Source organism: Struthio camelus, chromosome 26 (assembly GCF_040807025.1).
Source record: "Struthio camelus isolate bStrCam1 chromosome 26, bStrCam1.hap1, whole genome shotgun sequence".
Classification (NCBI taxonomy): Eukaryota; Metazoa; Chordata; class Aves; order Struthioniformes; family Struthionidae; genus Struthio; species Struthio camelus.
Window position 1 is genome coordinate 7,608,695 of NC_090967.1, and position 16,239 is coordinate 7,624,933.

The window sequence follows — 16,239 nt, forward strand, 5'->3', positions numbered from 1 at the left end:
TCTGCCAGGGCAATTGAAGCTTGGAGGATGCGTGAGCCCTGGGCCAGAGCAGGGAGTCTGGCCATGCTTGTGGCTGGGAGCCCTGCAGCCAGTAGCTCCAGTTCCCAGCCTGCTCCCAGCTGCAGCCATGCGGTGTCCAGCTGGGCCCTGTCTCAGGCAGGGCTGGGTGAAGGGAGGGGGAGGCATGGCGCTGCCAGCAAGCAGGAAACGTTCCTTGGAGGAGACGTTGTGCCTTGTCTTTTTTTTTTTTTTTTTTTTTTTTTTTTTTTTTTTTTCCTCTTTCCCCCTGGCTGGGAAGCAGCCCTTTAAAGGACAAAGCCTGGGGCAGTGCCCGATAGCCATGCTTGGCGAGGGCTGGGTGAGGGGCAGCCAGCCGAGCCGGGCTGCGAAGCAGACCGCCAGCGGCCAGAGCCCCAGCACAGAGGGATCATAGCAAAGGAGAAACAGAGACAGAGTCCTGCGTAGCACTGTCAGTTGCTGACGTTTATTGCACAGGATGGGCTGGATGGAAAGGTGGATTCTTGGCGCGGGGCCCTGTCCCGTTGGCTCCACAGCTACCGTGAGTTGGGCTGGCACGTGGCCCTGTGGCAGTGGGGTCACTGCATACATTCAACAGGGAAGGCTTGAGAGCGCTAGGTATCGAGACACATGTGCACGCAGTGCCCCCCCCCCCAGCTCTGTGGGGCTGGCTGGAGCGAGAGGCTGTGGGGGGAGCATGTGCATGTGTGTACACACACCTATATGTATATATACATACACACACACACATGCCAGGCACTCACTAACCATCCCAAGGCAACATTCCCTCAGACCCCCCCCCCCCCCCCCAAAACAACTTACCTCCAGGTCCTTGGCCATCACCCTTCGCCTTGGTGCTGAGGGGGCAGCAGGGACACACACCAAGGGCTGCCAGCTTGCTGCAGGGCTGTAGCACCTGCATGTACCTAAGACCCCAAGGCAGTGTCCTGCAGATGCACACATATAGGTATGTAATCAGGGCATATATAGCATATGCAGTGTTGATCACGGGGGGGGGGGTGATTGATGCAGCTGTGGCTTTGGTGGGGCAATGGGGCTTTGCCATAGGAAGCAGGAGACAGGCTCAGACTTTGGTTGGTGGCAATGAAGCTGGGAGGCTCAGCCCAGCCTCTCGCCATCACCCCCATGGTTTGGGGAGGCCAGAGGCCCTGTTCCCCACCCCACGGGCTCCCCTGTGGCTGCCCTTGCTCTGCAGTGTCTGGCGAAGATGGGAAGCAGCAGGGGCTGGAGCCACGGCGGGGAGAGGCAGCCGGTGAGGCTGCCATGTCCCAGCTGGAAAGGTGCGGGGAAGGGCGCTGGGTGGAGAGGTGCACTCTGATTTGCTGCCACCTCCCTGAACACCCCCCTCCAGCACTCTCCTCCAGCCATGCAGGCCCCCCCCCCCCCCCCCCCGCTTGGCTGGCATGAAGCAAAGGTCACAAGTTGGAAGACAGCCTAGATTTGGCTGGGTCCGTGTCGGGCATGCTGCCTACCGAATCCTTGCGGGCTGCCGCCGAGTCCTGCTGCAGGGTGGGCGGCCCCGAGTACACGGAGGCTGTGGATGGCTGATGGGACAGAGCCACTCGCGAGGGCACCTGGCCCCGCAGCCCGGCCTGGGAGCCGGAGCCTGGGGAGGCTGCAGCTTGGCCTCCCCCGATGGAGGTGGAGGACTCGCGTGCTGAGGACGGGGGGCTCTGGGTACTGCTCGCTGACAGCCCGTGGGGCAGGGAGGGCTGCGAAGCCGACAGCGGCCGCGACTCCTGGCTGAGGCTGCTGGTGTGCAGGGCCTGCGTGCTTTTGTGGACGGCCAGCCGCTGGGGCGAGCCTGGTGCTTGCTGCTGGCTCAGGGAGAGCTGGGAGCCGAGCTGGCCCTTGGCACCTCCATAGACGAACGTCCGGCTGGCCAGGGGGCTTTGGGACGGCGGGCTGGGTGCAGCCGAGGCAAAGGTGCTGCTGGAGGCGGGCAGGGCTGAGGGCTGCGCCTGGTCCTGCGAGGGCAACGGGTTTGGGTGCGGCACAGGGGGCTGTGCCTGCTGCGGGGGGCTCTGCTGGAGCAAGACGGGGGAGACGGCGAAGGGGCTGGGCACAGCCTGGGCGTACTGTAAGCGGCGCATCATGCGGGGCGAGCCCAGGGCCATGGAGCCCACCAGCGGGCTGGCCATCTGCGGGCAGAAGCTCATGGCGACAGCTTGCTGGAGGGTGGCGATGGCAGAGGTGACCTGGGGCTGGACAGGGCTGTACATGGCCGTGTGCTGCTGCAGCTCTGCCTGCTGCACCATCTCCCGGTCGTACTTGACGATCTCCTGGATGATCTCATTCTCCTGGTTGTTGAAGACACCTGAGTTCAGGTCGTGTTGCACTTTGTGGAGCAGGATCGAGTTCTTCTTCCCTGCAGGGAGAGGGTCAGGCCAGAGGTAACAGTGAGAGCCAGCACTGGGGCTATACTGGCTCCCCCTTACTCTACTCTGGTCAGGGCCATCCAGGCCCTTCATCACCCCAAGTAGCTGCCACCACATCCCTGCGGCCCCCTCCATTAGCCACGGGTCCTCTGCCATGTGCTGGAGCCTTTTCTAAGTAGCAGGCAGGGCCCATTTCCCCCCCACACCCCGACCCACCCCAAAGCTCCCCCTTTGCTCTGCTCTGCGTGTTTATCCAGCAGCAGGGCCCAACGGTGGGCAGCGCAGAGAAAACAAGCAGAGCAGGCAGGCTGCACCTGCAGGGGAGGAGGCCCGGTGTCCTGGGCTGCCAGGGACAGCACTGTCCCCCCTGCGTCACCTGCGGTCCCCACAGTCCCTCACTGCCCTACCGATACGGTCGAGGCGGTCGATGGCCACAGTCTCAAAGGCCCGTCTCATCATGGGGTACTCCTCCAGCACCTCGTTGAAGTTGTCCACCGAGAGCGAGTAGAGGCGGCAGTAGGTGTCTGCCCGGACGCTGGCTGTGCGCCGGCCACGGGTCAGCAGGCAGATTTCTGGGGCAGAAGGAGATGGAACAGTGCCTTAATTAAAACATTGCCACTAAGGACCAGAAACCAGGGGGAAGACCAAGACCAAGGGGCAAGAACCACCAAACTGGGGCACCCCAAGACAGCACAGGATTGCCATGGCCTCTCGCAGACACAGGGAGGCTCAGGACCAAGGGGAAAAGCAGCCAGCAGGTCCCCCCCGCAGCACTCACCTCCAAAGTAGGAGCCATCGGAGAGTTTCATCTCCTTGTTGCCCTTAGTGAGGATGCTGACCACCCCGTGCTGGATGAAGTACATCTTCTTGCCGATGGTGCCCTCACGGATGATGTAGTCGCCTGGTTGAAACACCTCAAACTTCAGCTTGGTGAGCATCGCCGTGACGAAGTTGGGGTCCGCATTGGCAAACAGCGGCATCGAAGCCACCAGCTTGCGACAGTTGAAGTTCACAATTTCCTGCAGGGGAAGGGGATGAGGGAACCACCGAGGGGGTGGGATGCAGGCCCCCAGGGCAGGCAGACACATACACACACACCCCAACACACATGGGTACACACAGACACAACCGTGCATGGACACAGTCACACAGAGGCGCATGAAGGCACAAAGCCAGAGCAAGAGGTCCTCAACTCCTCCCCCCTCACACCCCCCAAAACACACACAGCTGCAGGAGGTGGCATGGGACCCACAGCCTCACCCCAGGGCATGAAGCGGGGGGGGGGTCCTTTCCTCACTGTGGGCTCCAGGCCGCCCCAGTGGCCATGTCCTGCCACCAGCTTTGCAGCAGCTGGAGAGGGCCCTTACCTCGCGCAGGGGCTCGTTGAGCTCCCCCAGGATGCTGTCCTCGTCGAACATCTTGCCTTGGTAGCGGTGCTCATAGTAGTCGTGGATCTTCTGCCGGAAGTCGGCGGGCAGCTTGTGGAAGGACATGTACTGCTCCACTTGCTTGTACTGCAGGGAGAGACGAGGTATCGGTACAGCCCTGAGCCGTGCTGGAGACTGCGGGGCCGGGAGCTCCATGCTGCAGCCCGCGGCATCTTCACACCGTCCCCAGCACCGGTGACACAGTCCCAGCTCCACGGGCAGCATCGGGCCTTGGTCCCTGCCCAATGATGGGGCCCTGTCCAGGGCCCTTGTCCGGGCCTGGCAGAGCAAGGCCTGAGCTGGGGATCAATCCTCTGCTCCGTCCCCAGGACGGCAGTTATCCGGTAAGAGCCATCCCCCTGCCTGGCTAACAGCCGTGAACTGCTGCCTCCCTCCACGCGGCCGCCAGAGACGTGGCTGCGATGGCCGAGCGCGCGGGCAGGCGCCAGGGCAGCGGCCCGCGGCCCCGGCCCAGCCCTACCTTCTCCTGGTACTGGCGCCGGGAGGAGTCCAGCGACTGGATGAGGGCCGTCGCGTGGCCGATGAACATGGCGTAGCAGGTGGCCCCCACGATCATGCTCAGCATCGTGAGCCAGATATCGGTCATGCTCTCGGGCGCCTGCTTCCCATAGCCGATGCAGAGCATATGGCTCATCGACTTGAAGAGGGCAAAGGAGTACAGCTCGCTCCATGAGTCGTTCTGCAGCGACAGAGACAGCAGCGGCAATCAGCTCGCAGGGAAGCTGCCGCGGTGGCTGATGCACAGCTGCTTGCGCTTGAACATGCGCGTGTGCACACGCTCATTTGGCTATAAAGCACAGCCCGGGTTCAGTGCTTAATTCCTGAGGCCTGGCTGATGATCCAGTTTCTCTGCTAGCGTCTCCCAAGCGCTGAGCAAAGATGTGAAGTGTCTTTTTTCTTTTCATCGGTCTCACCATGGACAAACAAATACAAACACCAGGCCCTGGCTGCAGCACAGGTTAGTCCTGTGAGGCCTATGGCAATCCTGCATCCCTGCACGCTATTCGCAGCACCGGTCAGACCAGCCCTTCTCTCCACTTCACCTTCCTGCCTGGCTTCGCTTGAAGTATTCTGACATTTTCTTTACTGATTTACAAAGATGCAGAAATCTCCTGTGAAATGCTGTGAAGGGAACAAGCTCTGATGGCCTGGAAACCACTGACTTACTGCAGCAATTGTGCATGGGAGCCAAGATACACAGCTGGGGGCTTGGGGCAGAGAAGCCCCAAGAGGGCTCCTCTCGCTGGAGGAGATGAGGCAAGTGGGGAACAGCAGCAGGGAAGGAAGGGATGATGGAGACAGGATTACTGGCCTGACTCTCCCAGGTCCAGCCTCACATACAGCCTCGGCTTCCCTCTAGGAATGAAATAGCAGGAGAAAGAGAAGTGCAAGAAGAGGAAGACAGAAGGGGAAGCAACCAGACAGAGAGGAACAAATTGCAGAAAGGGGAACACTGGCAGACTGGGAAAGAGCTGGATGGAGGAAGAAAGCCAAAGGAAAAAGAGGAAGGTGAAGAGCCATTTGTACCAGGCTGTGGGGCTGAGAGGGTGCAATTAAAAAATGTATCCTATTATTTATTAATAGCAGCTTTGCTGCTAATGAGAAGGGAGGAAGAGGCAGAGGATGGGGCAGAGAGCCCTGTCAGCATCTTCCTCCTGCCTGCAATCGATCTGCCCCCCCCGCTAGGTCCTATGAGACCTCATGCTCTGCCAGGAAGACCGTCCCTGGGATGATCTTGTTTATCAGCTTCCCAGCCCTCTTAGCCTGTAACTCAGGCAGGAGCAAGGCAGCAGCCAACGCAGCCTGCCCCACTGCAAGGAAGGAAGGGCTGAGCTGGCTAGGAGCGACCGAGATCCTCCAAACCAGGGGAGCACCCCCGAGAGGGATGCACCCGGCCAGGGAGAGGGGCTGGACCACGCTGCCAGCGGCGCTCCCAGGACCGAGCCCGGTGCCCCAGCACTCACCACCATCCCGTTGATGGAGACCCAGCAGTTCTGGGGGAAATCCTGCAGCATGGGCACCAGGAACTGGAGGCAGCCGTCCCAGTGGCACAGCAGCAGCATCATGCCGATGAGGTTGATGATCCTCATCACGGCGCTGGCCAGGTCGTAGGTCATGTGGAAAATCTGCAAGCGGAGGGGTTGGGGCAGGGAGCGCGTCACTGCAGGGACCCCATACGGCCTGGCCTGCCCGGCCGTCCCCTGCCCGGCTCCGGGGCACCCGAGTCGCAGCCGGCACCTGGCTCCGAGGCCGCGCTGGGGTGCTCGGAGCAGAGGTCCTGGTCAGAGGCTCCCACAACAAGGGTCCACCCTTCTGTCCGCCCGGCACCCAGGACGGCCGGAGTCCCTCCAGATTGTCCCTGGAGGGACCGAGTGTGAAAAGCCCGGCTGTCAGCCGCAGATGAGCCCTGCTGCTTCCAGCAACTGCTCGTCCCAGTCCAGGTCTGAACCGCTGTCCGCAGTCCCGGGGACCCTTGGGGATGGGCAGAGCTGCGCTAGCAGGGGCCGGAGCCCCCCGCGGGTCTCTGCGGCACGGCTCACACGACGCCTGCCCTGCAATGCGCGGCGGCAGGGCAGCCCAGCGAAGGCACCAGCCAGCGCGGACGCCAACCCCAGCCGGGCGGGCTCGGCCCGCCGCCTCCCCAGCCGTGCGTGAGCGGATGCCGGCGTGGCTGGAGCTCGCCGCGCCGACCAGGGCTGCTGGCCAGCCTGGGGGTCCGGCGCATGGGGGGTCCGGCACCCCACGCACGGTGCCCAGCGGGACACGGGCAGCAGCCGCCACTCTCAGCGATCTCCAAGGGCAAGAGGTTGACTTGCCCGGCCTTGGCCGAAATGGCCATTAATGATCGGCCCGGCCCCCTTTCTCCTCAAAGTGCTCCACCTGCCTATTTATAGCCCGTCGGGAGCCTCGGAGCGGTTGCACTGGAAAGCGCTAACAGCCGAGATCTTTGCTCAGGATGAGCCAGAGCCCGGGGCGCTCATGGAGTCAAGTGCTCGTTGCTTTGAGCACCCTCTTTATTCGCAGCACGAGCCCGGCAGCGGCAGGCGTCTCACCCTCCCGCCGCCCCAGGTCTCGCGGGCTGCCTGCGCCGGCCCCGCCAGGCCTGGCGCTCTCCTGCCCGTCCAGCGAGGCGGGTTATTCCCACGGGAAATCCTCTCCCTGCAGGGCACCAGGTACCAGCTGGGACACACTCACTCATCTCCTCCAGCCCAGCGCGTCCGGGAAGGTGGAGCCTTGGAGAAGCCACGGCGCAGGGAGAACCGGCCCCGGCCCCGGCCCGCGGCATCGCTCTGCCCAGACCCGGCCCCGGCCGCTGCTGGGGCAGCCTGCGCCCTGTGCACGCGGGGCTGAGACCAAACCTGCCCTCCTCGAGGCCACAGAAATGGAGTGGGGGAGCCTGGAGGCAGAAGAGGTGCTCGGGGCTTGCTAAACACTTGTGTTGCCCATTTCCCTCGCGGCTTAGCCCGGAGCAGGAGCAGCCCGGGCTGCCAAGGCACCAAGGCCAAGGTCAAGCGGCAGAGCCATGTCGCGTCTTGATTGCACGGGGAGCTGGGGGATTCCCATCTGCGATGTCAGACCAGGACGGAGTCCGACCCCCCAGAGCCTTCCCATCCCCGCAGCTCAAGCGCCGTCCCCCCTTTAACTGTGACCCAGCAAGGCCGGGGCGAGGGAGGCAGGCGCTGCAGGGCTCACCCAGGTGAAGGGAGCCCCTCCGGCCAGCGGCGGGTGTTGAGAGCACGAGGAGGACGGCGAGATCCTTCCCCCTTCCCTCGGCCGCGGCTGGCGGCGACCTTCAGCCCGGCATCCAGGCTGCTCTCTGCTCGCCCCGGCACAAAATCCCAGGCCGCAGCCCCTCCGGCTCGCAGAGGGGCGCAGCGGCTGCGCGGGGCGGCGGCGGCGCAGGAGAGGGTCCGGCTCCTTCCCCGCGACCTCCGGAGCTGATGTCACCGCGCTCAGACTCTGCACTGCAGATGCCTGCGGCGCGGCTCGGGCAGCGGAGCCCTCGCCCTGCGCGAGCCGGTGCCTCTGCCCGCACGGCGGAGCGGGGACGCCGCTGCACCGGGGACAAAGCGAGGGACAGAAGCCGCTCACCTTCCCGCCGCACGCGCGCGTGCAGGCGCAGCTCCGAGCGCTGCAGCGAGCACCTGCAAAACCCAATCCATCAGGGCTGTCAGGAGACTCCAGCCTACGCGCGAGAGCAGCACGGCAGAGCTGAGCACACCACGTCCAGACACAAAGGCAGGGCCCCCCCCTGCGCCCTCCCAGCCCCGGGCGCGCCAAACCCCCGCAGCAACCCGCCGGGCCCTGCCTCCTCCCGCCCCGCCGGGTGCCGGGCGCAGGGCGGCCGCCACGCTCAGCAGGCCCCGAGGAGCCGGCGGGACTGACTTTGCGCCCAGCAGGCACGGAGCGCTCTCGCGTTGCCGATGCCCCGGTGAGGGCACAGCAGAGGGAAGGAGAGGGATTCCCAGAGCCCTTCCCCCCCCAGGGCGGCGTACAGCCCGACAGCCCGACCCCCACGCAAGCAAGGACTAACTCTCGGCAGACGCCGCTCAAACCGCCGGTCCGCGGCTCCTGCGGCAGCTGCCGGTGCCCCACGGACAGCAGGGTCCCGCGGGCACCGTCCCCAGCTCCACAGCGTCTCCCAGACTCCTTCTCCCGCAGTCTGCGGGTATGCACCAGTGCCCTCCACAATGCTGGTTTCGCCTCTTCCTAGCCATGCTCCCCACCTGTGTGCGCTCTCGTCCTCCCTGCCACCTTTCCCATGCCTCTGCAGAGCTGGCCTCCAGCTCTCTGTCGAAGAGACGAAGGCAGAGAGGTCCCAGGAGGCTCCGCTCGAGCTTCCCGAGCATTCAGAGGTGCGCGTGAGCAGGCCCTACCGTCATTAGAGAAGAGACCCCGCCGCACAGCCCGGCCAGTCGACGCACCCCAGCCACCGGCCGCGGGGCTGCGCCCGGCGAGGTCCTTACCTCCTCCCACTGGTGGATGTAGCGGATGAGCCGGGAGAGGCGGAGGAGCCGCAGGAGGCTGAGGATCTTGGTGAAGCGGACGATGCGGAGGGCACGGGCCGTTTTGTACACCTCCGAGTCTATACCCTTCTCCACAATGAGGAAGACGTAGTCCACGGGGATGGAGGAGACAAAGTCCACCACAAACCAGGTCTTGAGGTACTTCTTCTTGATCCTCTCAGGGTCCAGGATGATCTCAGTGTTGTCCTCAATGACAATTCCCGTCCGGAAGTTCAGGACCAGATCCATGAGGAAGAAGGTGTCGGAGACCACGTTGAACACGATCCAGGGCGCTGTGGTCTCCTCCTTGAAGAACGTGATGCCCACAGGAATGATGATCAGGTTGCCCACCATGAAGAGCAGCATCGTGAAGTCCCAGTAAAACCTGGAGAGCGAGAGGACGGAGGGCGTCACCGATGCCCGCAGCCGCCACGGCCGGCCGGCCGGCCGCCCCGTCCCCGGCGCAGCGATGCCCACGCACACCGCCCCGTCCACCCGCCGCAGAACCAGAGCGCCGCAGGGCCAGCACCTCTCCGCCGCGCAGGTCCCGCTGGCAGCCTCCATGCCCGGACAGACCCGTGTTTCCCTCATCACTGATCCCCAGGTGCCCCTCTCCTTCCCCCAGAGGCCGCATCCCTGCTCCGCTCTGCCAAACCGCCCCCGCGGGTCTGATCCTGCAGGTCCCACCTGGCTCGGCCAGGGCTGTGCAAGGTGGGGAGAGGGCGCAGGCTGAAGCCCAGGGCCTCTGCTGCGGGGGGCCATTGCTGCTGTGCTTGTTTTACTGGAGGTCTGTCCGTGCCCACACCAAGAACAGGGCAAGTCCTGAAACACGGGGAGAAGGAGACCAAGGCAGGCACTGGTGGGGGGAATCCCCCGCCACCGAGCTGCACAGCCAGGCCGGCACCGGCTGGGCACCCCCCTCCCCGGGGACCCCTGCCGCGCTCTGCTCGAGGTCAGGCAGGGCGGGGAGAGGGCGCAGGAGCCCCACCACCTCCACCGCGGCCCCTTGGGAGCAGCTCCCGAGCCGGGGATCCTTCCCGAGGGAGCGGAGCGGCCCGGAGAGCGGGAGCCGTCCCAGGCTGCGATGCCGGCTCCGGGGGCGCGCGGCCGGCGGTGCCCTCCGCCGGGCCAGCGGCTGGGGCGCAGCGAAGCACGTACGACTGCAGCGGGAGCAGCGTCGCTGCAACCTCGGGCGGACTGGGGGGGGGGCGGGAAGCCAGGCTCCGGCTCCACCGCCCTTCCCACCCTCTCCTGCCTCCCCCTCCTCTTCCTCCTCACCCCCATCTCCCCGGCCACCAACGACCTTTCCGAGCGCCTGCAAGGTCGCAGCGGAGACGGGCGGCCGGACCCAGCAGGACTCGCGCGGGGCCCGCCGAGCCCGGCCGCACGGGCAGGGGATCCCCCCGGAAAGCATCGGCCAGGAAACGGGAGGGGAAGGGGCGCCCCGGGGGCTGAGCCGCAGCCTCCTGCCCCCGCCAGCACCGCAAGGCGCCGCGCATCCAGGCTCTGACCTTTCTCCAATGACACCTTCCCCATGTGAGACATTGCCATGGCAACCGAAAGTGATGTCACAGCTGCACAACTATGACTTCACAACGCGGGCCGCGAAGGAAGGACGGGGCCGCGCTCGCTCTGCCGCCGCTGCCAGCCCCCGGCCGGCGCGGGACCCCCCGTTCCGCCCCAGCTCCGGCACGAGCGCCCGGCGGGGACCCCTCCTGCCAGCGGCCGCCCAGCAGCTCCTGCTCTCGCTGCAAACTGACCCTGATTCACCAGGCAAGTCCCGCGGGGGCATTAGCCACGCAAAGCTGCGAAGGACGACGATTAAATAACCATGCCAGCTGGGCAAAACTCTCCGCTGGCTCAAATCCCTTTGCAATCTGGCAGAGCCAGGGCAGAATTTGGCCTGCTCAGGAAGATAAACTGGTGCTGATCACCCCCCCAGCACACACGGACACACACGCAGATAAGATCGACTCTGTGCAATCTCTTAGGAGACCTGAGTGCAACGCCAACGGTTCCCTCCTTGGAGGGCAGCACGTGCACAGAAGAAAAGATCCAGTCTAGGCTACTAAAAATATCTGAAAACAAATTATATTAGGCTCCTTGGCACCCCCCCCCCCTTGCTTCTGACCTAATTGAGCCACAGCGATGATGACAGAAGGCGCTGAAGGCCGGCGTTCTGGAGCGCAGACCGCCGTTTCTCTTCGCCCGAAGCCTGGCACCAAGGTCCTGGCCCACAGGTCCGAGGCAGGACGACCACCGGGAGCCCCAACGGGCCCAGGCATCCCGGCCGCCCCCGCGAGCGCATCACGGAGGCTCCTCTCTTCTCCCAGAGCCGGCAGGCGAAACCCCAAGAGCGCGTCGCTCTGCAGAGATCGCTCCAACGCTTCCGAAACCGCTAAGGAAACCTCAAGGCGGGAGAGGCACGAGGCAGCCACAGCCGCCGCTCGAGCAAACCCACGGGCGGGAGGGAAGGAAAAACCCTCCGAGCGCGCCGAGACCCGGCGCCGCCGGCTCCGGGGACGCCCCAGCTCGGCTCAGACGCTGCTTCAGCTCTTGGGGTGGCTCAAGGGGCGACCCGGCCGCCTCGGCTCGCTCCGGCTGCTCTGCGCAACGCCATCCCCCTTTACAGTTACCCAGTTCACCAGGTAATTGCCCGCCGCACCAGTTGCCAGCCGGCCCGCACAGACGAGGACTCCGGGCTCGGAGACCCCGGGCTGCCCCGCAGGAGGTGCCCCGGGGCCGGCGGTCGAGGGCCGAGCTCCTGCAGCCAGGCCAGGGGACCCAGTGCCCACGGGCCGAGCTCGGATCCGTGCTTTACAAACTCGAAATAAATACTCAGGTTCTAAAAAAAAAAAAAAAATGAGGTCACTTTTATAAGTGGGTTAAGAAGCCAAATGCAGCAGTTTAGCCCCAGCACAGACAGGGCAGGAAAATACGGTGCCAAAGATGCCAGTATACAACCGTGCGTTTCAGAATAAGCAGTTGCGATAAATCACTGGTATCGCTCTCCCCAGGAAAAGCCTCCCTTTGGAGGGGGGGAGGATAAAAGCTTTGCAAAACACTCAGGACTCAGGAAAGAATAACAGAGACCCAAACCTTTAAAACAACCCCCAAAACGATAGTCACAGCCTCATCCTCCTGATGAATAAGCTATGGCTTTCGGCCACCTAAGAAGGCGCCTGCCCTACGTTAGTTCTGCAGAGCGGGAGAGCAGTTCCCCGGTCACGATGATCCCGCTATTACTGTTCTCTCTCAGCAAGCACGAAAGGAGGCGGCATTTGCGGCGTGCCCACTGGGAGCGACAGCAGGCTGCAGAGCCCAGCGCCCTCTCCCCAGGGGTCCTGACCGCGCCGTGAACGCATCAGCCGAGCCATCCCGGCAGCAGCAAAGCCGCAGGAACCATTTTAAACCAGGCAGCGAGAGGCTCCAGCCAAGCAGCATGGGACACGCGCACGTTCTGGGTGCAGCTTCGCCCCCTGATTCAGGCAAGGTGCCATATTCGCAACAGAAATCCACCAGCGACAAAAATCACGCAGCTCGGGCGGGTTCGGGTTCAGCTCCAGCCCCGTCGCGGCGGGGGGCTGCGATGCGGCGGGCTCGCGGGAAGGAAGGCCAGGCAGCCCCCTGCACCACCACCAGCGCGACTGAATCATCCGCTGCGCGCAGCTCGCATTACTAATGCACCTAGCAGCCTCCCCGGGCTGAATTCCTCCTTCCAGGCTTACGCAAGTCCCTCGCTACGGAAGAGGAGGACGGGATCAAACGCGGAGGTGGACGGCCCGCGACCCTGTTACGTGGGGGTCCCGCACCTCCCTTGGAGGCATCTGGCCCCGCTGCGAGAAGCCACCAGACGCCTCCTCGGTTCTGACCCCCGAAGGGAGTCTGACCCTTCGCGCCGTCCGACCTCCCCCTGCCTCCCAGCCCCTTCCCCGCTTCACTCCCCCACCTCGCTTTCACCTATTTCAACAGAAATAAGGATGGGACCTAGACCAGCAGCGCGCCCAGAGTCACGGACAAGCCAGGGCTAGAGCCCAGGCAGCTGCCCCAGCCCGAGAGCGATACTCCAGTTGTAGCAACACCAACAAAAATAACGCAAAAGTCAACGCTAGGCTTTCCTGCCTTTCCCAGTCAATAAACACCAGAAGCGGAGAAGAGAGACAACACAACTGAACACAGCACCCAGCAGAGGTGGCTCTGCTCGACATTGTCTACTTCAGCACACATCTTGCAAGGTTTCCTTTATCGGATGTGTAACTCGTGATCTGAAACAGCCACCCATGCTACTTCCTAATAATTCAATATTTATGTAAATAGCAACTTTCGTTCCTGGAGTAAATCTCCCCCTTTGAATTTTGCATGGATTCCAGCGCTGAGTCCACGAGCAGCTAGGATCTCTAAACGATTATGAAATGATGTCACATACGCAGATGGGGAGTGATTTTACCTTAAGATGAGCAAACGGGTTTTGCAGGGCAAACACCGCTGAGTTCACGCTCCATTACCAGATATACGCAATTTTGGTGGGTTTTTTTTCCCCCCGGCAGGGACGACCAACGCGAGAGACACGGGCGCGCACCCTACGCGGGCAGAGCGGATCCTCGCTGCCGGGCTTTCCGCCCTGCCCCGAGCGGACGGCGCTCACCCCGCACGCCCGGCACAGCGGTTCTCCTTGCGGCTCCCCGGGGCCGACCGTCCCCGCCGGCTCTCCGGGCGCCCCAGCCCGCGGCGGGGGGCCGGGCCGGCGCGGCGGCTCCGCCAAGGTCACGGCGGGGCGGCCTGCGCCGGGCGCGGACGACGCGGCCTCCGGGCCTCCGGGCCTCGCTCCTGCCTCCCGCGGGCCCGGGAGGCGGCAGGGCGCCTGCCAGGAGGCTCCGCCGCACGTGCCGAGCCCCGGCGCGACGCCCGAGCGGGCCAAGGCCGCGGCCGCAGGACCCACACCGGCGGCAGGACGCCGAGGGCGAAGCCGGAGCCCGGGCGCTCCCCGCTCCCAGCGGCCCCCTCGGTCCATCCCGTCCCCGCCGCAAGCGCCCCGCGGCCACGGTGAGGGGCGCCCGCCCGCCCGCGGGGGCTCAAGGTGCCCCCGGCGCCCCGCACCTGAAGTCGCTGTAGGGGTGGATGATCCAGGCGCCGGCCGACTTGACGCGCTCCTGCTCCCGCTCCACCGCCTTCTGCGAGCCGAACATCCGCAGCGAGAACTTGTTGACGCCGGGCTGCAGCATGGCCCCGAACTGCCGCTGCATGAAGCTGGCCTGGCTGCCGCGGGCCTCCTCGCCGCCCGCCTCCTCGCCCGCGCCCTCCTCGGCCGCCTTGGCCCCGCCGCCGCCGCAGGAGAAGGAGACCTTGGGCTCGCGCGGCGGCTCGGCGCCGGGGCTGCGCGGCGGCTCCCCGCGGCGGCACTCGCCGTTGGGCGAGCCCTTGCCGCGGCCCCGCGCCCGCCCCGCCGCCGCCGCCGCCCCGCCGCGCTTCGCGCCCTCGCCGCCCCCTCCGGCCGCCGCCGCCGCCTCCTCCTCGGCCGCCGCCGCCGCCTCCGCCGCGCCGCGGCCCGCCCGCATCCTGCCGCCGCCGCCGACACACGGCGGCCGAGTGGCGCCCGCCGCGCCCGGGCCGGGGGCGGGACCGGGCCGGGCGGGGGGGCGGGACCGGGCCGGGCCGCGGAGGGTCCGCAGCGCCCCCCGCCGGCGCCTGGCGGCCGCGCAGCCCCGCCCCCCCCGCGGCCTTGCCGCGATCCCCCCCCCCACACACACACAGACCGCCGGCGGGAGCTCGGCTGCCCTCAGAGGGTCTCGGCTCCTCCAGGGGGTCCCAGGCCCTTGGGGGGGGCCCGGCTCCTCCAGGGGGGCCCAGCTCCCCCCCCCAAGAGGGTCCTGGCTCCCCCAGGGGGTCCCGGTCACCTCGGGGGGGTCCCAGCTCCCCCCAGGGGTCTCATCTCCTCCAGGGGGGCCCAGCTCCCCCCCCAAGAGGGTCCTGGCTCCCCCAGGGGGTCCCGGTCACTTCAGAGGGGTCCCAGCTCCCCCCCAGGGGTCTCATCTCCTTCAGGGGGTCCCAGCTCCCCCCCCAAGAGGGTCCTGGCTCCCCCAGGGGGTCCCGGTCACTTCAGGGGGGTCCCAGCTCCCCCCAGGGGTCTCATCTCCTTCAGGGGGTCCCAGCTCCCCCCCCAAGAGGGTCCTGGCTCCCCCAGGGGGTCCCGGTCACTTCAGGGGGGTCCCAGCTCCCCCCAGGGGTCTCATCTCCTTCAGGGGGTCCCAGCTCCTCCCCCAAGAGGGTCCTGGCTCCCCCAGGGGGTCCCGGTCACTTCAGGGGGGTCCCAGCTCCCCCCCAGGGGTCTCATCTCCTTCAGGGGGTCCCAGCTCCCCCCCCCAAGAGGGTCCTGGCTCCCCCAGGGGGTCTCAGCCACCTCAGGGGGCTCCCAGCCCCTTCGGGAGGTCCCAGCTTCCCTCCAGAGGGTCCCAGCTCCTTCAGGGGGTCCCAGTCCCTTCAGGAGGTCCTGGCTCCTCCAGGGGGTCCCAGCTCTTCCCCCCAAGAGGGTCCTGGCTCCCCCAGGGGGTCTCGGCCACCTCAGGGGGGTCCCAGCCCCTTCGGGAGGTCCCGGCTCCCCCCCACGCCGCAGCCCCCAGCCCCGGTGGGCACCAGGACGGAGGCCGCAGCAGGCCCGGCACCGCGGGGAGCTCCGGCCGGGACCCCACCGACCGGGGAGGGCGCAGGGGCGGCTCGGCCCGCCCAGGGGGGAATGTGGGCTTCCTCCTCCTCCTCCTCCTCCTGCCCTGCTCAGGCACCAAAGCAGCTTCTCCAGGGACGAGCAGCCCGGAGAGCCAGCTTGCCCCACGGGGGCCCCCACGGCTGCCGGGGGCCCACGGGACCCCCGTCACCCCAGACCCCGCTGCCGCGCTCTCCGCGAGCCTCCCCTGCTATTTTTAAAGGCAATCAAGGGCTGGCTGAGCAGCCCTAACGAGGGGCCCATCCCTCCCCCTGCCAGCGCTGCCGCCCGACCTGAAACCTGGGATATAAACATCCCACCGATGCTCCTCCTCGAAGCCCCTCCGCAGGGCCGGGGGCAGGAGAGCCGCCGAGAGGGACCACCCGGGATGGGCGCGGGGGGAAGGAGCCGGAGGGTCCGGGATAAACCCCAGGCCTGGCCCCGCGGGACAGGGGCGCTCGCGTCCCCCGGGGCACCCGCACCTTGCTCAAAACCGGGCTCGGCCCCAGAAAAGGGCAGGGGGGGACAAGCGGCTGGACGCCCCGGAGGGGCGGATGCTCCCGTCAGGGGCGGCAGGGTCTGAGGCTCTGGGAACGGGAATGGGGTCGTCTGGGCGCGCAACTCCTGCTCGGCCACCCCAGGAACCTGCCGCCGCTCCCGCGCCCTTTCCC

The 16,239-nt window shown here is 66.0% G+C and overlaps 1 protein-coding gene across 2 annotated transcripts; it reads right to left on the reverse strand.

Annotated features, from left to right (window-relative positions):
* Positions 1-1,402: 1,402 nt before the first annotated feature.
* On the reverse strand, positions 1,403-14,441 carry HCN2 (hyperpolarization activated cyclic nucleotide gated potassium and sodium channel 2). Of its 2 annotated transcripts, none has more exons than XM_068919506.1 (8): positions 13,969-14,441; positions 8,833-9,256; positions 5,830-5,991; positions 4,326-4,544; positions 3,785-3,931; positions 3,196-3,436; positions 2,825-2,989; positions 1,403-2,407 (listed from the first exon to the last, which is right to left on the reverse strand). In XM_068919506.1, the coding sequence occupies exons 1-8, from the start codon at positions 14,424-14,426 to the stop codon at positions 1,455-1,457; spliced, it is 2,769 nt and encodes a 922-aa protein (XP_068775607.1). In that variant the 5' UTR covers positions 14,427-14,441; the 3' UTR covers positions 1,403-1,454. The 2 variants fall into 2 exon arrangements, with proteins under 2 accessions (XP_068775607.1, XP_068775608.1); XM_068919507.1 differs by lacking the exon at positions 13,969-14,441 and adding an exon at positions 11,971-11,993 and having other exon boundaries at positions 1,404-2,407.
* Between the last annotated feature and the right edge of the window lie 1,798 nt (positions 14,442-16,239).